Raw genomic sequence first — 24670 nt, 5'->3', positions numbered from 1 at the left:
TTTGAATTTCGCGCTAGGCTATCTACGCTAGCTGTCCCTAACTTACCAGTGAAAGACTATAGAGGGAAGGCAGCTATACACCACCACCCACTGCCAAATGTTGGGCCACTATTTTAATAATGAATGGTGGGATTGACCACTACTTCTTAAATTGACCAAAAATTTGAAACATTAAACAGAGCAATGGATATAAGCTGTCAGAAGAAGAACAGTCTCTGCGAATTTCTGGTTAATCAAAAGAGTAATAAAACATTTTTATTTTTAAATAATAAAAGATTGAGCTGATTTGATGATAATCGATTCTACTCCAACAGAAGTCAAATTTGTGTCGTAATCTTGCCTCAGCACTTTATCAATGTAAACAAACTATTTCTGAGAAGAACAAAACAAAGTTCATTTAGGTTATCGGAATTACGTCAGTATGTAACGAACTAGTTTGGTTGTTTGTAAGTGCATAGCTACATTATGAGCTTTCTTCGCCCTGAACCCTGCGGGAGAATCGCACCCTGACATTTAGCGTTGTAAGTTCGAAACTTACCGCTGTCCCACTCGCGTAAAAATCTAAGGTAGTCCATTGTGCAGTTTTGCACTTAACAATAAATAAACAAATAATTTTGTGCAGCTTTCATGTCTATGAATCAGAAACTTAGATAGGTACTCAAAAGATTTGAAACGTAGGGTTGTAGCTGTAAAAATTTTGAGCTTGTCTCTGTGATAATGATCATAATTTTCTATTCTGTTTTGTCGAGACACCAACTATGGATTCGGGGCACTGTCAAATAATATCAGGATAATGGTCTCGTATGCAAGTGTCTAGCGACGCTCTTACCATAAGTCTATGTTTAATATATATATTATGGGTTTTTTTTTATCATTAATTTAAATCCAACTTTCCCAGATTTGAGAGTTTGATCCCCGTCACACCAAACATACTCACCCCTTTCACCCATGGGGGCGGTATAATTTTACGATAAATCCCACTATTCGTTGGTAAAAGAGTAGCCCAAGAGTTGGCGGTGGGTGGTGATGACTAGCTGCCTTCCCTCTAGTCTTACACTGCTAAATTAGGGACGGCTACCGCAGATAGCCCTCGTGTAGCTTTGCGCAAACTTTAAAAACAACCAACAACCAATAATGATCGGCCAATAATGTGAATTACGTGAAAATAACGTTTCTTCAAGGATTTTGCTGAGGTTCATCCACATAATACACAACTTTAGAAAGAGCCTTTTGTGTAGCCTCGGTTAGGAAATACAGTTTACTGTGTTTCAATCATATATTTATATTAAAGTATGACTTCTTTAATGATTTTTGGAAATCACATTTTAAATTCACTATACCTCTTGATCGTGTCCATTTCGCGCTTTTGTAGTTCAACAATATTTTATGGCATTTGTTCGACTTTGTAGTGTAATTTAAGGCTTAACATCGAATGCTGTTTTACCCATCAGAGACAATTTTGTTCGTTGTTTTCTTTTTTCTCTATTTGAAAGAAAATATTCTTATATTGATATTTACGCTCGCATTTGTGTACTCGTAAACTATGTTATTTTCTGCTTGGTTTCAATTAGATTGTTTGTTTGGGAATTTCGCACAAAGCTACTCGAGGGCTATCTGTGCTAGCCGTCCCTAATTTAGCAGTGTAAGACTAGAGGGAAGGCAGCTAGTCATCACCACCCACCGCCAACTCTTGGGCTACTCTTTACCAACGAATAGTGGGATTGACCGTCACATTATACACCCCCACGGCTGGGAGGGCGAGCATGATCAGCGCGACGCGGGCGCGAACCCGCGACCCTCGGATTACGAGTCGCACGCCTTACGCGCTAGGCCATGCCGGGCCAGGTTTCAATTAGAATAAAACTTTAGTAGTTTCCTCAGTTGGTTCTTGTGTTGTTTTTGAATTGAAAGAAAGCCGTAAAGCAAAATAATTATATCATTTTAAATATTCAACATAATAATTCTAAATTAGTAGGTTAATTTCTACGCAAACACGAAACTTATCTCTTGCGTAACTCGATATGTAAAAGAGGCATAGAAACTCTATCAGTTTTTTTATTCGTTATCATTTTCCATTATCCATGCAATAGTCTGCGTATGTTCGAGTGCCACATTATTATCTGCTTTACAAGAGGTAATGGTTTAATTTTATCTTTGCATATTGTTTTAATTTCATTTTAAGTGTACAGACTTTGGGGTAAGAGGTACAAAGGCCTTTTTTGTTCAGATAATTTATTGGAATATGATAAAGGTGTGTAAATTTGTGAAGCGTTTCTTTTAAAATAGGCCATTATTATATATAGTTTATCAGTTGATACAGCATTGGAGTTCTCCGATTGTGGGAACTTGAATGTGGTGAATGAATCCTCTCACATCAAATTCTTTTCTTTCTTTAGTTTGAAGTTACTTGCTGATTTAACTTGCGAAGACAGCAGTACTGGATGCTTTATTACTTAAATAATCAATGTTCGAGTCGTGGCGTCGCCTCGTTGTGAGATGTTGCGATAACCAACATACTGTCTAAGAATAAAACGGAATGAACCGTCAGCTAATTCAGTCAATTTGCTGCGTGTATAATATTCGTCAGTTGTCTTCTGTGATTCAATTTACTCTTCCCTTAAGGCTCGATAAACAGTGCATGTTAAAAGAGCAAATAAATAAATAAACGGCCCCCGTCTTTTAATTAAATGAAGTAATATAACCCTTGGTGAAGCAAGCAACAAAACCGTATTGTATATATTTTTCATTTTTATCTCTTTTTACATGATGTGAATGCTTTGTTTTTGAATTTCGCGCAAAGCTACACGATGGCTACCTGCGCTAGTCGTCAATAATTTAGATATGTAAGACTAGAGGGAAGGCAGCTAGTTATCACCACCCACCGCCAATTCTTTTACCAACGAATAATAGGATTGACCGTAACATTTTAACGCCCCCACGGCTGAAAGGGCGAGGATGTTTGGTGCGACCGTGATTCGAACCCGCGACCCTCAGATTACGAGTCGAACGCTTTAACCCATCTGGCCATGTCGGGTCTCATGATGTTAAAGCAACTTAATAAATAAACGGGCCTCCATATTTTAATTAAATAAAGTAATATAACCAAGCAACAACACCGTATTGTATATATCCTTCATTCTTGTCTGTTTTAGAACCCAAAGTGTATTGGATTATTATTATTATTTACGACCTAGCAGATCATTTCTACAACAGAGTTTATTAAGTGATAATAACAGAGGATAATATGTTGAAAAATGTCTTCCTAATATAAACCATAGTTTTCCAATGTAGCTAATTTTTAAATACTTTTGTTGAATTTTAGTTTCTGTTTCATTATTGTTCTAATATTTTGTTGTTTTATTTTACTTTTCGTTCACTTTATATACATGCTAGCAGTACGTTATTATAAATTAATCTTTAATTGCTGTTGAAATTAACAGATACATTCGAGAACGTCTTTTACTGGGACTCGAGCATTGCAAATCATGCGACTTGAATTAAGAAATTGTAGTTTTCTAGTTATTTATAAAGTTTTTATAGAAATGTTCACTTAATGTATCCATGTCTATTGCATATGATTTTCAAATTGATTGATCTGTGTTCACGTTAAGAAAAAGCAAATTCTTCATATTATAAATTAAATACTTGATCAAACGCAAAACTAGCATTTCAGGGTAAAAGATTTTCAACAAATTCTGCTTTTATCTAGTTTCTTTATTGATTAACAGTATATATTACAATAAATGTATATAAACTTACACGTATTATGTTGTTTCTAATCAGTCTATCAATTGATATAAGCTGGGATTTTCGAAATTTATGATTTCTTTGTAACACCAATAAATAACAAAGCAAAAGTGGAAAATTACCGATTTACCTTTTCGCAATGAAACAAGTTATTTGTATTAATTCTTGAGACTGAAATATTACTTATTGTAACACAGTTAAATTATTTCGTAACTATTTATTGTCTAAAATCCTTTGTTTTATTAAAATAATATTTTTGACTAATTATGCACAAATTATTATACGACCAGGAAGTTTTATTAAAGTTATTTCAATGAAATCGAATTATTCATCAGTTTTGCACGTGCAAAAATTGTCATAATTGTTTAGATTGTCATAATTTTAAAACGGTCTTGAGAGTAGGAATGCCTTGCACTAGCAGAAAAAAAAAATAAAAAAATTCCCCCAATAGACTTGCACCATCAAAAACCGGATTCCCATACTTGCTGTGGACAGTGCTCCGATAGCCTATTGTGTAGGTTTGTTCTGAATTCCAAACGAATCAAAGCGGGCGAGGGGAAACCTCGTCAATTGACAATGTTACTGTTATTACAGGAAATATTGTTACAAGTGATTTCGGAATTTCAAACGTGATCACCCATTTACATTGGAGGAAAAAACACGACATTGAAATATTTGTCAGCGTGGCAGCAAATTTTGCCATTAGTTTTCAATTTCTTTAAAAACAACGAACTCGTGAACTTTTTTTATAATTGATAACCTAGTTTTAATTTAAAAATAAAAGGAATTTTTCCCAAGACTTACGTTAATTAGTCTACGCAAAAAGTTTAAGACAATTTCATTAAACTTCATCAAGTATTAACAGTAGTAAATTCAAAGGACAGATTAACCAGGAAGTATTGTTCTTAAAATGTAAACAAATATTTAAAATAAATGATTATTACATCACTTGATCTATTCCTATCAGTAGTTCGAAACTGGTAGAATTTTTTAGCGCATAGTATTTTACAGAAAGAAAGTGATGTTACTTTAGAACCATGTTACTTTAAAATGTTATAACGTTATAACTAAGGTGAACAGCTTTCTGAAATGTTGCCTAAATTGGGCTTTTACCATTTTTCATTTTAAATGAATATTCTCAGCAATCAAACACAAACTATCACCATTTGTCGAGCAATAATCCTTTCCATGTTTCGTTAAAAAGTAGTTTCCACGTATATTTTTACACTCCTAAAAAACACCTAATAATAAACTTACGCCTTTACTTATACGACCACATAAAAATGAACAAAAACATATTGTAATACGTTTAATACATATATAGTATACTATTGTCTTTCTAAAAGACAGATCTCAGCATATACAACAACTACAGTAAAGTTACTTTACAAGATCTATAGCAGACTAGATTTTTTCCTGAAATATAAAGTTAAATAGGTGTGCTGTTAAAAGCATACAAGTCGCATAACCTCACAACTATAAGAAATTTGGTCCTATGCATATAGTGTAAAAATTCTTAAACATTTTTTTAAACAACCAAAAGGCCTCCTTAATCGATGAGTTGTGTCGATTTCTACAGTAAAGTTCGTATTTCTTCGTCTATGGATGAAAATTGACACATATTTGAAGCACGCGTGTTTATAATGTGCAAATTAAGCGAGAACGTCATTTACTTACTTCAGTAAAATGTCTGTATTTTTTTTAATTTCTGTAGTGTGATGGAAGTTTTTTGCAAGAACATTAGTTTTTCCTCAAGTTCTTTATTATAGCGTAACGCCTGTTTAAGAACACTTCGAAGTTCGTTCTCAGATGCCTTCCATCTACTAATGATCTCTTCTTTCGTCATAGAATAAAGTTTAAGTTCTTCCACATGTTCCTTCGAACATAGCTTAGTACTCATTTTTTGACGTCTGGAAAAAGCGTCAGATAAATAATGACACTCTTTCGGAATTTCGCTTTCCATGATTTCCGAATTAGTCTTGAAAACCGATGTTTTCAATGTCCTTAAGTCGGAAAACGACCAAGCGCGCTCGTCTGTTGTAGCTAGGTAGTAATATTTTTTGTCCGTAGGATCGTTCTGGATTTCGAGTGAGAAAAGTTCATTGAAACTAGAACTGAATACTCGTTCGTGGGTTCTCGATAACGAAGAAGTTGAACTGGCTGACGACCTGCTTGATGAACTGGATGGTTCGTACTCTGATTCTTGTTGGGAGAGGGAACTGGAAGGAAACTTGTGTAGCAGTTTACTTTGAGAACTATCAAGTAGAATCTTTCTAATTGGTACATAAGGATCATTTACCGAATCGCTTTCTGCGGAGCTGAGTCCAGTTTGTTTGAAACGTTTTCTTTTTTGGGCAGCCGAAGAGCTGTCTTCTAAAATCTGATTGACTGGGTTCATCTCAACTGAAGTGTCGATCCCAGTGTTGTCAAACGAAGCTAACGTTCGTTTTTCATGTTCTTCTTGGACCCTTATAACAATTAAAACATACAAAAAATTTAACAGCTTTTCATGGACCAATTTCTGCGATACATTTTGTTTTAAACATATACTACATTAACATCTATTTGTTTCAAAACTAATTGACATGACCAACGTCGTACATTGAACTAACATATTATGGTATCATGCAATGGCTGTATAAAGGTTTGTTTCCACTTATCCTTTGATGTATCTATCCAGATTGAGTAATAATAATGGTTTTATGTGTTGAATGACATTGCATTGCATATTCAATTGTTAACGTCAACTAGAATTACAAGCTGAAGTAAGTGGCTAATGCAACAACGTAAATATTCAGGTAAAATATCAAGATTCTGGATCTGGAATAACAACAGTTATAGTTGTTTTCTTAAATTACCTTAACTATCACAATTTCCAGATGTCTTGAAATATTGGTAAGTATGAGCCACTAATTTTTATTTACGTTTTATTTTTTACTGTAATCACGTTTAGAAGCTACTTATTGTTGGAGAAAGTCGATAATATATAAAGGTTATTCTGGTTTTAATTTCGGATTTTCCATAATTCAGCTCTGTATGTGTCGAAAATAATATTCATTTTTTCCCTAACACGTAAGGATTTTTTACAAATCGGAAAGATTGTTTTGTTTTTGAATTTCGCGCAAAGCTACACCAGGGCTATCTGCGCTAGTCGTCCCTAATTTAGCAGTGTAAGACTAGAGGGAAGGCACCTAGCAATCACCACCTACCGCCAACTCTTGAGCTACTCTTTTACCAACGAATAGAGATTGACCGTCACATTATAATGCCCTCCACGGATGAAAGGGCGAGCATGTTTGGTGTGACGGGGATTCAAACCCGCAACCCTCGGAGCGCCTTAACCACTTGGCTATGCCGGGCCTAAATTGGGAAGAAGTAAAAAGCTCTTACTTATATTAAATTTACGACAGATTTATCACAATTGTAAGAGAATCGCTTTGAGTCATTCATACAACATCTTGTTGCATAGCGACGATTAAATAATATTGGGTAGAAAAAATAATGCACGCACAAAAAAAAAAAATATTATCCAGAAATGACATGTCATGCGACCTGTTAACAGTTCATATACGAACGGTGTGTTCCTCGTGGGTTCTATAACGCTTGATAAAATTATCTAAAAATGATTCACTTATGCAAAAGTGCACATGACGTTTTGTGAAACATCTGCACGTGATGGAGAAAGATGGATATCGTTTTAGGATTCAGCGTACAGGAATCACTGTAAAACATATAAACATTTCAAGACAATAAAACCATTGCAGACCTGTGTTACCAACGAAACAAAATGATTTGGGATGAGGGAATCGTTTGTTTTATCTCTAAATATAGTCTGAGTAAAAAGACGTATCAAATATCGAATGTTCCCCCACATCAGCCTTCACTGTAAATTTGTAGTTGGTTTTTAAATCTATGTGTTTCTATGAAAAAAATGTGTGAGATTTTTATTTATTTTACTTCAAGTAAGCTTTCTTTGAAGATTATTGTAAATTGTATATTTCTCTCCTTGATTTTAAGTAATTTTTCGGGGAGCTCCCAGAGCTCCCGCTTCTAAAATGAAAATATTCGTAACGACTCATCAACGAAATATTTGTATATTTCTAATTTTCGTTCAAACTCTTGACATGGACGTAATAAATTAATGTCTATTTAAAACTAAAACTAGACTCTGATACTGAAGTAATATTGTCAGAAAATGTTTCTATCGAGAAGAACATGTTTCACAAACTTCGTTTATACTCACACATTTCGAATATCTTGGATAAGTTGAAAGAACTGGGCTTTAGTTTTACTTTTTCTTGCGTCTTCCCTTGCTTTCTGTGAAACAAAGAAAACATACTGAAAATTCATAAACTGAAATTGAAAATTTGATTTTTTTGAAAAAAAAAAGCGCCATTTTCTCATTCAGTAAGAGTAACTTCGTTGAAAGTAATTTAAGAAACAAAACTGAAACCTTTTTTCACAGGCCCCTTCAAATATTGATTTGCTTGTTTGTTTGTTTTGTGAATTTCGCGCAAAGCTACTCGAGGGCTATCTGCGCTAGCCGTTCCTAATTTAGCAGTGTAAGACTAGAGGAAAGGCAGTTAGTCATCACCGCCCACCGCCAACTGTTGGGCTACTCTTTTACCAACGAATAGTGGGATTGACCGCCACATTATAACACCCCCACGGCTGAAAGGGCATGTTTGGTGCGACCGGAATTCGAATCCGCGACCCTCGGATCACGAGTCGAACGTCTTAACACACTTGGCCAAGCCGGGACTATTGATTTGCTATAAACATTAACTTAGGTCTTGCAGTACCTTTCCCAAAACTACACGCTATTGTTTAGAGATGAAAACAACACTCTCAAATTCAAACTAGGAGGAATTTCTTTTGTCCTTTTCTGTTATGTTCAGTAACGTTATAATTACTGTAGATTTCCGAGGCTGGGTAGATTATGCTTTAAGATATGAAATTAATCGTAGATTTTATTCATAAGCTTTTCTGAAGATTTGAGATTTGAAAGGTCATGAACATTTAGTGAAATATTATTGTTTAGACAAAAATATGATTATTCTATTATACAAAAAAAAAGTGGATAATCATGTTTAGTAGGGTTAACTCAATATTCTGTTAGTCTTTATACAGCAGAATAGCAAATGGTTTTGTAGAACGATACTAAATGATTCATCATTGTGTTGAAAGACATTGAAAAATCTTGATAAATAATTTATAAAAAGTTGTAAGTTTGTGATATGTGACAGTAAGACATATTCAATAGTATAAGTAAGGAAAAACGATGTATCTCCTGCAACTGGAGGTAATATCTCCAATGGACTAATAAAATAACTTCTAAACCTAGTTTCGCTTGTTTTTAAGCCTTAAAGATACTAAATTTTCATTTTCTCGAACATTTCAGTTGACTTTTCGCCAGTGGCAAACTGGCCCGTCGGATAATCGGACAAAATACCAGTTGGCTCTCCTAGAACCCGACTAGTGGTGTCCTCTCAATTTTAGAGTTTACCACTAAATAATATTTAAACCAGCTCGACTTCATAAATGCAAACCAGTTTCCTTTATCTATCGCAAATAGTTAAATTGATGTAGAACACTATAATAAACACCGAATACATTTAGCTTTACAATATACAGCTAATTTTTGTATCCTTTCTTGTAGGCCTTGCCACAAGTAAATATAATGTGATGGCATTAGGAGCATCACATTTTTTACGCCGCTATTCATTCAGTGAAGCAATTTCTCAATGGAAGCATTTTGAACAGCTAAATGCTCGTGTTCTGTGAACCACTTGTCTATTTTTTCGAATTATACTTATGCAATAGACAAGAGATGCTCAGTAACATTATACGTATAGGTCTAGATATGTGTGTAGATCTGTTCATGCGTGCTGAGAAAGCATACATACAAGTTACAGCACCACATTACTCTACTAGCCACTACTTCATAGCCTTGTGTTTTGTAAAAAAAATAATTTTAAAATCACGAAATGACTGCATACTACAAGTAAATTCTTGGTCTATTGTTTATAGTTGATAACAGTCTGTAGATTCCATAAGTTAAGAGTAAATAATATCGGAAAATCAGAAGACAACTCGTGGATGCCAAAAGTCCAAATCTTGTGAAATGATAAATTTCCAGAATTCTGCAACGATCACTAAAAATATTGATTCAGTATATTCTTTTCAAAGTGAACAGTTAGATAATAAGGAACAATTTTGGAAAAAAAAAATGATCTGTGAGTAAAATTCTATACTAAAGTTTAGTTTTGCTTATATAAATTTCATTACATAATTATTTTACAATAAAGAAGTAATAACGGTAGTTTACTTTTGCTAATATTTACATTTTTGCAGGCCTACATGGCAAAGTAAGTTTTTCAAATAAAATAATCGAAATTGTCAGCTACAACTGCTATAGTGCTATCAGTATTATGTGAAACTTGTAGGTCTTCGAGTTGTATAATGATATAATACTGCGGAAAAGAGGGAATCGAAAACATTATGGTAAGAAAAATTAGGTGCATTATAAGTTGTGTTCGGGCCACCTTCAAACAACTCTTAAGCTTGTTAAATTATACCATTTAAAGTCATGATACTGCCGCGAGAACAGAGGCTAGATGGACGCTAGAGGGCTTTCTGGGATATGAAACAGTTTTGACCATTCATAGATTTATGTCAATTTTCAATTATATCACACCTGTATCAGAATGCTTTTTAACAAGTGGACTTAATTTAATTCATGTTTGAAGGTAAATATAACAGTGTACAGTACAACTGAGAGCACTGAGGGACGACATGAAAAGCGTTGTTGCAAGAGCAGACGAACTTGTCAGACAAATGAACGACATTTTGGGCATCGTTAACTGACCAAGTCTGCTAAATGTTGAGGAATGTGATGAAGTCAAGTTGTCACATGAAACGAGGTCTCTAGAAGTTGATGTAACTACATCACCCATGATTATAAACAGGATTGATACTCTCAACGTGATATTTGATCAAACAATAGGAAGTCTAACGTTTTATAAAACATAGTTAGATGTATGATGACACTGTTTTAACCCAAAGAGTTTTACTGACATAAGAAAGGGGTCTACCTGCTGGGTCACTGAATAAGATAGGTCAGCTCATACCACACCTACATCTTACAAAGGAAAGATATGAACTGGAACATTTTGTAAGTGTATATCTGAAGCTAAGTCAAAGTTTAGTACAGTACCTTGGAGGAGGTAGTGGTCAAGGGAGGAGATAAAGTGCGGACGTTCCTTCGCGCAAAGTTTTCCATAGGTGCAAACGTTGTTTAATAAGTGCTTTCTTATTAGTTGCTTGGGAACTATATAGTGTTTCACTAATTTATGGCACTATCCGCCACTCAATTCCACCGTGAGAGGTGTTTCTAGAAAGTAAAAATAATAAAAACAAGAGTGAGGAGCCTGCTGACCGCTTCTTGAAGCCCTCATGTTCATAAGCACTGAAACCAGCTTTCTAGCTGAGGCACCAGTAAAACTATAGACACACTCTCAAAACCATCTGATGAACTCAAACAACTGCCGGTGTAATGAATTCAGATTTTCAGATACTGTTAACTTACACAAACACTGGACACTTATATGTATTATTTCATGTATGTGTTACGCACATATATACACGTAGTTTAATTTTTATACACACCAGATTTCTATGAGGAACTATACTTTTGCACATTATTTACACTAACTTATTACCCGTGGCGCCATTGCAATAGATCCACGCGTGACGTATTCAGTGAAGAAAAATAAAGTTCTCAGTGACAGGAGACAAAGGCGAAACGGGAAAATTGTGACCCTTATTGCAAATATACATGCACACAGGATAAAAATTTCGCGAAGTTGGGGATTGCATATTGCATAATAAAAAGTTTTTCCAGTATCATATAAGCAAGATATCTATTATAGTATAATACACCACTGAATATACTAATATAATAAAATGTTTTATATTTGAAATCAAGAGTTAAGGATTGTTTTTAAAATAAACAAAATTATTATAGCAGGAGTTTTATTTCTTCTAGTTATCAATTGATAACTCATAGTCTGATATGTATGTACAATATGCAGTGTAATTTGATACAATTTTCACAAAGTATTAGGTCATCAATGGAGTGTTCTAATAAGCCTTTCTTAGTGCTCTAAAAGGAGCCTTGTCCGCTACTGCCCTTAACTAAGAAACTCAATTTGAGTGACACATGTTTAGAAGACACTGTTTAGACTAGACTGGTGTATAATTATAGTTTTAGTTAGGAATGGTTATAAGTTTGAATAAATAATTATGTAAACATATTATCATCAGAAAAAATACTGTGTGTCATTGCAGCAGAATATAAAACATCGATAAAGCCCACTCAAGGACGCTGGAAACGCTAATAGTGTATCTGACTGTTTCACGTGGTGGTATTCAATCATAGAAGCTTTCCAGAATGTTCTTTTCACAATAAATATGGCTCTAAGCTGAATTGATGAGCCAATAAGGTCAAGCAGGTACAACTGTTTGATAGATTGCTCGCTATTACTTGACTTACTTAGGGAGAAGGCGAATATATTGTAGTCGGGTATATGTGTCTGTTGTTTTTTGTTTTTAGAATTAAACACAAAGCTACACAATGGACAATCTGTGCTCTGGGCACCACGGCTATCAAAACCCTATTTTTAGCAGTGTGAGTCTGCAGACATACCGCTGTGCTACTGGGAGCTTGTCTGTCTGTCTGTGTTTCCGCATGCGTATCTCAAAAAACTAATATAAACGAAAATCTTACATAAGACAGTATGGGAGAGTCCTCAAAAATTTAATCCAGATCCGTAGTCTGGATCACTTTGAAGCATTTATAATGTGGAGAGAGGATATTTTCGCGGTTTTGGGTCAATAACTCTGTAAACTTCTTGAATACTTTAAGTAGAAACTCACCATCACACTATAAAAAAAAAAAAAAAAAAAACATTGATCATTCTGGGTCTGAGAAGGATTTTAAGTGTAAACACACTTCTAAGTAAACCGAGATAGTTGCTTCAGGCATAAAGTATCAACTCTCCCAGCAAAACCAAGATGGTTACTTCAGTCATCAAGTAACCACATTTTCCAGGAAACAGAGATTAGAACTTTGATCACCAGGTAACCATAACCTGCAACAGGCGAATATAGTTGCTTCAGTTTTATAAATTAATAAATCACTGCAATAGACAGAGATGATCATCAAATAATGACGCTATGCATATCCCTAGAGGGTTGCTTCAGCCATCAAGAACCCACGTTCAGTAGAAGGCTAAGCTCATTGATTCGTCCATAAGGTAACCACTTCTTTAGTTGACGAGGTGTTTGCTTCTTTCACTATGTAACTATACTTTGTAGCTGACAAAAATGGTTGTCCCAGTCGTCAAGTAACCAGAGAGTTAAAACCGCCCGTAAATCAAAACGACGGCTTCAGTTGTCAACTAAACATAATCTATATTAGGCTGAGGCGGCTTCTTCGATCTTAAATGACCACAAACTGTTGTAGGTCAAAATGGTTGCAGCGATAATCAAGCTACCTAAGTCTGTAGTAAACCTCGGCAGGGGTTTAAATCATTTAGTAATCACATACTGTAATATACTAAAATGGTTGCTGCTGTCATTAATTAACCACAGTCTGTAGAACATTGACAGTTGTTTTGATCTTTAAGTTACCAAAGTCTGTAGTAAACCTAGGTAGGTCTTTGGGTCAGCAAGTAATCACACACTGTAATAGACTAAAATGCCTGCTTCGATCATTAAGTAATCAGGGCCCTGGCATGGCCAGGTGGGTAAGGCGCTCGACTCGTAATCTAAGAGTCGCGGGTTTGAATCCTGTCGCACCAAACATGCTCGCCCTTTCAACGGTAGGAGACTTATAATGTAATGGTCAATCCCATTATTCATTGGTAAAAGAGTAACCCAAGAGTTGGCGGTGGGTGGTGATGACAAGCTGCCTTCCCTCTAGTCTTACACTGTTAAATTAGGGACGGCTAGCGCAGATAGCCCTCGTGTAGCTTCATGCGAAATTCAAAAACAGTAACTGAGAGATAACAAAATTACTGTTTGATTTATTAAATACCTGATAACAGACTGTGATAAAAAAGTACCTATTACACTTTTCGTAGAATATTATTTTGATTAAACCATGAAAACAGCTCAGAGGGCAGGCGGTGTGGAGTGCTAGGGAAGGGTCGTGGATCTCTAGATTTCACTCTGGCCAACCCAAGTTCATTCTTTCTACCGGTTTAAAAAGCACGCTCAACGTTTTATAAAATCGTACGATTCTTTAAATTGCTAAAAGGAGTCAAGAAGAGTTTCCGTGTATCTCCTCCCCTTCTCCAGGTAGAGGAGCTGAAGTCGGGCCTAATAGCTCGACTAAAAGTGAAAAACATTTCTTCTGTTTGATCATTGGATTAAAAAAGATCTAATACAGTGGAACCCCTCTAATCAGGCCAGTTTGTCTTAGTCCCGATGGTGGCTGCTTTAGAGGGGTTCCATTATATGTTGAAAAACAACCCCCCCCCCTTTTTGCTCTTTCTATTTCTCTCTGAGGAAGCTCACATTAATTTTGTTGAAACATTGCTAAATCCTGATGGAGACATCAGTTACGATTACAAAAAATTTTAAGCGTGTCCTGATGATAATTTACTTAATATAAAAAAAAATGTTTATAGTAAATATATATTGCCGAGCTCTTTCAACTATAAACAAAAATCACCAAGTTAGGTCTGCAATCCCCCAAAAACGAATTTTAAAAAAATCGATACAATTTCTATAAGACTTTTTTTTTTTCACTCTATACACCATTGTAGGGAAGCAGAACTACGAACTGTGAGATTCATTCAGCCAATGATGTACATTGTACGTTGGAAGAATTGGTCTCAATAACGTTAAAAGATACTTTATCGTTGCTCTACCCGTTCCCAAAGTAATTCTTTTACAAGTAATACAATGGCACTTTTCAGAGGTCTTCGTGATCGTTCGATGGAATAAATTGAAATGGTAGCCGCAGATAAGAAGAAATGTTCCCAGTACGAATATCAACTCCCACGTATGCCATGAGGATGATAAAACCTTTTCTTCTATAAGAAATTATATTCTCTTTTTTATAGCAGTTGTTATAAAAAATTACTTCCATGAGAGTGCAAAGTGGAATGATAAAATTCACACTCTACATTTTAGAAAGGAAATTGTGACCCAATCTGACGTGAAAACCGATTTAATTTACAGCTGAATATCTAAAGTAGACTTATGTGAGATTTGCTTTAAACATTCTGAAAATAGTCTAAGGGCATTGGTGACTCTGGAAAGCTTGGAATTTATACACCTTACAATGTTTACACATAGTTTGCTCCGTTCGTAAAATTTCACTGTTAATCCCTTTTACAAGAATGGTTCTGTCAGAGTGATCTAATAAGATACCGAAAAAAAATGTATTAAGATTTAATGTTGTTGCTCGTAATTAAGCACAAAGCTTGTGGAATGATTGGCTATCTCTGCTCTGCCCACCACGACTATTGAAACCGGATTTCTCGCATTGTATGTCCGCAGATGTACCGCTGTGTCACTGAGGTGCTTTGTTTGTTTGTTTTGAATTTTCGCGCAAAGCTACTCGATGGCTATCTGCACTAGCCGTCCCTAATTGAGCAGTGTAAGACTAAAAGGGAAGGCAGTTAGTCATTACCATCCACCACCAACTCTTGGGCTACTCTTTTACTAACGAATAGTGGGATTGACCGTCACATTATAACGTCCCCACGGATGAAAGGGCGAGTATATTTGGTGCGACCGGGATTCGAACCCACGACCCTCGGATTACGAGTCGAACGTCTTAACACACTTGACCACGCTGGGCCATACACTGAGGTGCTAAGGTTTATGGAATAATCTAGTATAAGATAGTTAGCCGTTTAGCATCATAAAATCTTTTTGTGTTTTTACACAAATATCTGTTCGCAGTTTTTATGTAGCCAGTTTGACGATACATGAGAATAAATGGTGCCACATTTAGAGATATGAAATGAATAAGATAATACCACTGCATTGACTTATATAATATCTCCTTTTACTGCAAAGTTTCACAGAAGAAAAAGAGTAGAAACCTATGATCAAGAGTACCTTTATCTAACCAGCTTCACATTCCACTATGAAAGATTCCACTGTGAAATACCGAGAATAAAACTTGTTGTGAACTGTAGTGTAAAAAATGCTTTAGCTGACAAAACCACGAAGATTATTACGCCTTATAAAATATTATCATAAACGGTTTTTTTTGTTACGCTACCCTTAATTTGCCCAATATGGGTTTGAAATAGAAATGTGTGAAAGTAGCATCCATGATCTGGTTACCTTATACCACAGTTATTCTCCAAGACATCCTCCGTTTGAGACTATAACTTGGGATGTAGATGGCAGTCAAAGATCTACAAGTTTGTTTGTTGTAAAGCACAAATAACACAATGGGTTATCTGTGCTGTGCCACCTACCACGGATATCGATACCCGGATTTTAGCATTATAAGTCTTCGGTCTTAACTCTGAACCACTGGGGGGATGAAACTATAGGAAATGCTACTTGCATGTATCTACAAATCATGTAGTGTTTATTGCATTTGGTAGCTCTAAGAACATACTTTTATTATTGACGAGATCAATAGTTGCTTTAAAAATCTTTATTTGCAAAGTGAAACACAAAACTTACAACAAATGTACAGCTCCTTCCCATTGTCAAAATTCCCCAATATTGCCCAAGTCTAGTGACTATATAAACATCATTAAAATTTTGTATTCAACTTTTGTTATGTAGTTTGTTTGTTTTAAATTTCGCGCAAAGCTACACGAGAGCTATCTGCGTTAGCCGTCCCTAATTTAGCAGTGTAAGACTAGAGAGAAGGCAGCTAGTCATCACCACCCACCGCGAACTCTTGGGCTACTCTTTTACCAATGAATTGTGCTACTGACTGTCACATTATAACGCTCCCACTGATGAAAGGACATGTTTTGTGTAACGGGGATTCCAACCGGCGACTCTCAGATTACGAGTTGAGCACCCATGCCAGGCCCTTTTGATATGTAACTTTATGAATTAGGATATTTCTTATGCATTAACTCGTTCAAATCTTGTGAATGGTAATATAGGTAAAAATACATTTTTAGTTTCTAGTATATAAGTTGACGAGTTAAGATCTTTACCCTTTTCACACTTTTCTGGAACAAACTAAAAATCTGGCCTTTTTTTAGATTGCTGGCTATTTCCTTGATCGAATGGTGAGGGGACACAAGCCTGACAGTGTTGATAAAACGGTGCAATTTCTGAAAAATAAAGAAACAGAAGGCGACGTTTCTAAAAAAAAAATTTCATTTTCTTGAAAATCCTCTCTTAGAATATAAAGAAAACTTAAAAATATTATTATATTATTGATTTTAGACTTATTTGAAGTCATTTTGTTTACATATTTAGTAAGATTTTGCTTGAAAATATGCAAGTAAAATTAAATAGTCAACATACGAGAAAAGGCTTAAAGACATACTTTTATTTACGTATAGGCTATACCATCTTAAAGTAATTCTTCATAACCGAAACACTCATTTAAACAGGCAGACTTGCTTTTCGTATGTATTCAACACAAACGACTTGGTTTGTTTCTTAACATTAACAGAAAATAAAACATTTTAAGACTATGCGGTGACTTTAAGCCACTGTTGTTTAAGGGTCTTTGAACCTGATGAGAACAAAAAGGCAAAAACATACAGATGGTTTCAACAAGACAAACAACTTTACTTAGCCAATGAGGAATGGCTGATACACTTATAGATTGAACTTATGAACAAAGAATTGTTACAAGTTTTATCTTTATTCTTAGTGATATAAACAGACATAAATGAAACATGACTTCTAAACTTACCAAAAAGCTTGTTTTATAAAGAAAAAAAAACACAAAAAATATTACCCTAACATTTATTGGTGCCCATTACGTAAGAAGCTAATATACAAAATGTTAAACGTAATATAAATATTACTATAATTAGCATACTTGTTTGGAAACCCATAATAATTATACAGTATATAAGGTCATTTACTAACTCACTATATTCGAGTCACATAGTTCCACCCTCCCTGAGTAGTATCTTCAAAATCAATACTTGTGGTGGTCACAGCATAGATAGTCTACTGTGTAGTGTAAGTTTGTGCTTAATTATAAACAGACATAATTATAACCATCTGTCAACAACTTTTTCTTTTAATGACGGTATGTTATTTAGTATTGAATGTTATATTTAATTTTACTTTCAGTATTCTTAGTTATCGCGCCTTTTAAATAAAGAATGCAATGTTAAAATTACAATGGGCTTGATACTATAAAGTTTGTTTTTAAACACAATATTACACATTAGGCTATCTCTGCTACGGTCACCAGGGGTATCGAAACTCGGTTTTTAGTGCTCTAAGTTTTCAGACTTACCGCTGTGTCATTTGGGATTACAAAATATGATTGAATAAATGCATCTATTCGGACAAGTTTTCTGAAATAAATTTTGTTAAATAAACGTAATATATATAATAAAATTTTACTTTTATATTTCAAAGAAAAATATAAAGTTAGATAAATCAAATTTTATCTTCACATGTGTCAGAAATTCACTAACGTAATAATATCCAGTATCTCAAGAGCTAATAATTACTTGAGTTTTGCTGTTGTGCATGAGCCAACTATTGTTACGGTATTGTTTAATTTTCCGACTGGATTTGAAAACATTAAATAACTTACAATAACATTCCTTAATAACTTTGGCATGCGCGTAACATGATTCTACACACGCACACGCGTTTAATTAGTTTTAAACAATGTTATACCTTTATCGAGTCGATTTTAATCTGTATTTTAGAAACATTTTATCTCACGAGTAAAAACATTAATAGGAGTGAAAAATTCTAAACCTCATTTTTAGTATTAGCTATACAGACGTTAAAAAGAGTTAAAATCATAACGATCATTTTTCGTATTAGCTGTAAGGACGTTAAAAAACGTTAAAATTGTAACGATCATTTCAGTGTTGGCTGTACGGACGTTAAAAAGAGTTAAGATCGTAAAGATCATTTTTAGTGTTAGTTGTATGGACGTTAAAAAGAGATAAAATCATAACGATCATTTTTCGTATTAGCTGTAAGGACGTTAAAAAACGTTAAAATCGTAACGATCATTTCAGTGTTGGCTGTACGGACGTTAAAAAGAGTTAAGATCGTAAAGATCATTTTTAGTGTTAGTTGTATGGACGTTAAAAAGAGTTAAAATCATAACGATCATTTTTAGTGTTGGCTGTAGGAGCTTTAAAATCGTAAGAAAAACATTACAATAACAAAACGATATATAAATAATATACATTTTTTCTTTTGTAAAAGAAACTATATTTATAGCATTCTGTATAAAATACCCCATCTTTCTATAGGCATGCTTATTTGTAGTTAAGCGCAAAGCTACACAATTAGCGAACTGTGCTCTCTCTACTACGGGTACTGAAACCCGGTTTCTAGCGTTGTAAGCTCGCAGAAATACTACTGCGCCACTGAGAAAGGGCGTTTCTATAGAAATTATATCGTAGCTTATCCAGTGCTCTGGATAGTTGAACTAGATGTTTCTCTTGATTTAAAATAATAGCTTTCTTTTTTCGTAACGTCTTGGATAAAGAATGAAGGCACTATTAGTTTCTTATATAGTTTTTACACAAAAATGTATACCGAAAAATTTACCGAGATTTTTCTAAGTTTATGAATTATTATTTTTTAAACTTCGTGCTACTTTAAATGACGAGTTTTTTTTTCCAAAATCCCTATGCTTCAGATAAATTATGAAATAATAGATTTGTTTTATTGTTAATCAAAAAAAAACTTGGCACCGGAAAAATTGTTTGTGTACAAAAGTAGGACTGAAAGTATGGACGTAACACATGAGTAAACTTAACTTTTAAATATAAAAAAACCTTTCAAATGCATATTTAGCTGTAGCTCGTAAGAATTATTAAATGCGTTTATAGTGATAAACAAAAAGTTTCAGTTTCACAGAAAGAACATTAGTCATAGTTTAAAAGGTAAAGTGTACATGACAAATGGAGTTTAATAACAACCTGTTAATGTCTGATAAAATGTAAGGGAGAATCCGTTTTTTGTTGTTTGTGTGTGTATGTATTTTTCGCGTAATACATTACTATTTTCTTAGTTTTGACTTGTTTTAGATGGACTAGTTATTTTCAAGATTCATTTATCAGGTCCTGGAGAGTGACAACTAATTATTTATTTCATAATTTCAAATATATTTCGCATTGAAGATGTGATTTGACAATATTGGCCCTCCTAAGGGAGAAACTGTGCAAACATTTTCAGTTCCTTTCCTGGATTTAAGAAGTATTGCTTAGCTTACTGAAGGGCATTAAAGCCTGTTTTAGGCATAGCACGACGACTTAACGGAATCAGCATGATATTTGATTTGATGAAAAGAAAAATGAAGCAATATACTGCCATTCTATCTGTTGTTTAATACGACTTAGTCTTATAAAGAGTCTTCTGTAGCTTAGTTCAAAACAAATAAACTGTCATTTGAAGCTGCGTTTAAGAAATTTAAATATATTTCTACCTATAGATGAGAATGGAATTGTAATACAATTACAATAAATTTTTAGATTTTCCTAAGTTTCAAGTAAGTCGTAACAAATATTTCGAAGTTTTTAAATTTAATCCGTTAAAGTTTGATAGGTATTTACAGCAATCCAGATTGAAACAAATATTCACATACCTTCATTCTTATGTGAATACAATAAATTTTAAGAGTATACGTACACACTCAACTACGCAAGTGTATAGGATTTTCGTATTTCTTGAGTTATAAAACATATCTTAAAATTAGTGATATTAGTACTGCACAGAAACATTTGTCTTAAGCACTAAACGTAAGACAAATGTCGTATGTGACCCTATAACAATTTTTTTTTTTAGATATGATATTCAATTTCTTATAAATTTTATTTAAGATTAATAATGACTTTCTAACACTTGTTAGCGCAGAAGCATGGACATCATATAAGGTTATAGAGAAAGTTATGGGATTTTATTAACCACAAAAGGAATTTGGTCATTAGTCAAAAATATCTTGTTGGAGATACATTTAATGTGTAGTATAGACGTTCATTTTACTAACGAAACTTCTAGTAAGTTTTTAAAAAGTACAAATGACATTTATATTGTTCATTTAACAACTCAGAAACAGAAAGTTTGTTTCCTTATTAGGTGAATTATTAATAAGGCCTTAGGATTTCCATTAATATATATATAATTCAAGTGTAACGTAAATGTATATATATATATTCCTACTGCAAAATGCAAGTTTAAAGTTATAGAGTTTACGAGTAAAAAAACCAAACAAAAATGACGTTTTTAGACACATTGAAAGATAAAATTTTTATTACATAATTCGGCTGATCATTTTTGTAACACAGTTACCATAATTAGGCTTATGACAACATTGTAGCTTGGCCTTTATTACAGTTTTTAATTATTGTTTGTTTTTACTTGACTTACCTGACTAAAAAACATTAAGTGTGGACTTTTCCAAACGGTGTTCTTAGGCTTTTCTCGTACTACCGGTACCAGGTACCGGAATATTAAATGTTCTAGGATCAAAGTACAAATGGCTACCAAGTGGCCTACGCTAAGCATTATAAACACACCGGAAACTGCTCGTACACTCAGGCCCATGGGCTTGGTTAAGCCGTGTACTGATTCTTCAAAGCATGGAACTCTTCCATACCACTTTTGTTGCAGTTGGTCAATATAGCCCGCTTCATTATACTGAAGAATCAAACTGGAAATTGCATCCTGTAAAATAAATATATTTCCAATTTTCACTTACATTCATTTATAAAAGACGCTGCATGACTTATTTTCAATGAATTCGTATTTAACGTCTAACTCAACATAGAATATTTAACTCAGAATTGAGACTCCAAACACCAACCATGGCGTCTACAAAACTGGAAATAAAGGAAGTCTCGGTAATAAATTTTCGTTAGTTTTGTCCCGCCATCTCGGATGTTTTTAATCTGTTGGTTAATATTCTTAAGTGAATATCACATTTTTATTTTCCCACAAAATATTCTAGCTCTATTAATTTATTTAAAAATAGATTAGCTAACTACATCTCTTGGATTCTCTCATACAATGACGTCGAGCATAAAATACGACGACAAACACACAAATTTTATTTTTGCACACACATTACCTTCTATATTTAACCGGCATAAAACAAAACATTCTTAAAGGTATATTTCGTTATTTTTCATCGAGTTTTTAAACCACATAATTAACTGTTTTTGTTGAGCTTGTAGAGTATATATACATATATCACGTGCATACAAACCATGTAGAACCATTCAAGATTTCATAAATTAAAAAAAAAAAAAAAAAATTGAAACTATTTTATTTGGAATAACTTCATATTCTAATTTTCGATTTTGTCGTTAAACTTAATATCTCTACAATCATCTAGAATTGAAGAATTTAATCTGAGAAACACCTTTTATGTGCGGGGTTTAAATTGTTAGAGCAGAGGCTCCTAGGATACATTTACGACTGTTCATAATTTTGAACTGTCATACTTACCTAAAAGAAGGCAGCCGACCAGCATAACTCACCGCTAAAAGGAATTTGTTTGACTCTTTCAACCAAATATCGGGATTGACTGTCATACTTACAACACGCCTATAACTGAAAGTCTGCTACTCTGTTTGTTTTAGAGAAAAACCACAGTGGGTTATCTGCTATGCCTACCGCATGGAATCGAACTCAGGATTTTAGCATTATAAATCTGTAAACACTTATACCGTTGTCCCACCGGGAGGCATTTGGAAGTCCTACCCTCATTTAGCCTTATGTTCATCTTCATTTTACAGCCCAGCACGTTATGCCCTCCTCTTAAAAGTTTTAAAACCTACTGTAAGGTTTTAGCTAACCACTTCTTTTTTAAATCGAAGAACTCGTAGGTTTTCAAAACAATAAATTATGTATACAAGCTCAAGTTTGTAGCACACATTCTGATCGTTGGTGTCAAGGTCCAGCATCGCCAGGCACTTGATGGCGCTCGACTCGTCAGCTGAGGGTCGCGGGTTCGAATCCTGCTCACACTAAACGTGCTTGCCTTTTCAGCCGCGGGGGCGTTATACAATTACGGTCAATCGCACTATTCGTTGGCAAAATAGTTGCCCAAGAGTTAAAGGTGGGTGGTGGTAACTGGCTGCCTTTCTTCTAGTCTTACATAGTTTAATGAAGGATGCCTAGCGCAGATAGCCCTCGTGTAGCTTTGCACGAAATAAAAAAGTAATAACAAACAAAATCATTAGTGTCAAACATTGAGATCTCCGCTCTATGTTAAACTACCTTTAACGGGAATCCCTGTTGCATTCCAACTGCATAGGAATCTTCAAAAATAGGGTCTCCTAATAGTTGAAGGTTACATCCCCGTTCATTTCCCCGGTAGTAATTCAAGACTGCGGTGTCACCAATCAGCACATCGAGTTCTCCATTTCTTAAAATATTATAATATCAATTTTCACAATTTTCATAGTTCATTTTTTGTTACTAAGCAACAAGAGAAAAGAAAGAAAAAGCTTTGTAAATATTTTGTTTTTACCATGCATTCATCTAGTGTACAATGAATTTACAATTATTATAGCCTTGTAATTACTTTATCTTAGTAAAATCATATTTATTGTGTTTTTTTTATTAAATATTTGATTATTGAATAACCTGAAGCAGTAACCACTGATTTTTTTTAAAATATAAACGGATCAAGCTTCATGACTTCAAAAGTCAAAAAAAGAAAAATATATTACCATAATTTTCCAAACTGATTTCTTTGGAACTGTTTTTGTTTTTTCTGGGAAATTATAAACTTTGGTATTATAACATGATATTCCTTTGGAAATTTAAAAATAATTTTACTGTAAATTCTTATGGTCAAACATTTTATGAGTAACTGTACATCTACAAATGTTACTTTTAGAACTGACAAAATGTTTATGTCCAAGGATAAGAACTGTATAAATCTAGCTACGTGAAAATAGTGAGAAGTTTATATCAATGTGATGTTATGAAATAACATGTCCCCAGCTGGGATAGCGGTAAGTCTATGGATCTACAACGCTAAAATCAGGAGTTCGATTCACCTTGTTAGTCACAGCAGATAGCTCGATGTGGCTTTGCTATAAGAAAAACACATACACAAAAACACACATGGAATAGCAGAGAAACGACTGTAGTTGGATACAAATTTTGCTCTTCTAACAAAATCTCATTTGACACTCATATCTTTATGCCCATTGTGTGGAAAAAAAAACCCATAAAACTTGTAAAAGTACAGAAGATTAATGAAACTTTATAAAAGCGATTTGCTTATGCTAATACAGTATCATGTTGCTGCAAATACGAATAGTGGCTCCATTAACGATACGTCTAGCATCTTGTTTGGTCTATGATGAATGAATGACATTTCAAAATGCAACACCGATACAGGAGTGTTATTTTACAAAAGGCTTGGAAAGAGCAAAGAAAACTAACCTAATATGGATTCTTTATTTCGGCAGGGGCGTCTTACTCCAAAACCACAACCCAATCCAACTTACTAAATGAGGGCAATGAGCAGTAAAGATTATCATGACAACCCAAAAAATCATGATGATATGACTGGGCATATTTACTGGTGACGTTAACAAGAAGCAAACAAGGGTTTGAAGTTGACAAAGGTTTGTAAGTTTGTAGATGTCGAAATCAACGACTAATTTTATGAAAATGTCTGCCAAATATATTGGAACCACAGCAATCCATTATAATCAAAGGCATGTCTGTATGATCAATGAAG

General features: G+C 34.2%; 1 protein-coding gene across 1 annotated transcript in view; it reads right to left on the bottom strand.

The window, feature by feature from the left end:
* Window positions 1-3738: 3738 nt before the first annotated feature.
* Window positions 3739-24670, bottom strand: part of LOC143245138 (glutamate receptor ionotropic, NMDA 3A-like) — an 80478-nt gene continuing 59546 nt past the window's right edge. Inside the window, exons 5-9 of the mRNA XM_076491075.1 lie at window positions 23191-23338; window positions 21337-21633; window positions 16959-17078; window positions 7991-8064; window positions 3739-6215 (exon numbers count right to left, since the gene is read on the bottom strand). Of these exons, the coding sequence (XP_076347190.1) occupies window positions 5426-6215; window positions 7991-8064; window positions 16959-17078; window positions 21337-21633; window positions 23191-23338 (1429 nt within the window). The 3' untranslated portion in view covers window positions 3739-5425. The remainder of the gene's footprint in view (window positions 6216-7990; window positions 8065-16958; window positions 17079-21336; window positions 21634-23190; window positions 23339-24670) is intronic.

The sequence above is a fragment of the Tachypleus tridentatus genome, chromosome 2 (assembly GCF_004210375.1).
Source record: "Tachypleus tridentatus isolate NWPU-2018 chromosome 2, ASM421037v1, whole genome shotgun sequence".
Classification (NCBI taxonomy): domain Eukaryota; kingdom Metazoa; phylum Arthropoda; class Merostomata; order Xiphosura; family Limulidae; genus Tachypleus; species Tachypleus tridentatus.
This window is presented reverse-complemented; position numbering and strand designations above follow the sequence as displayed.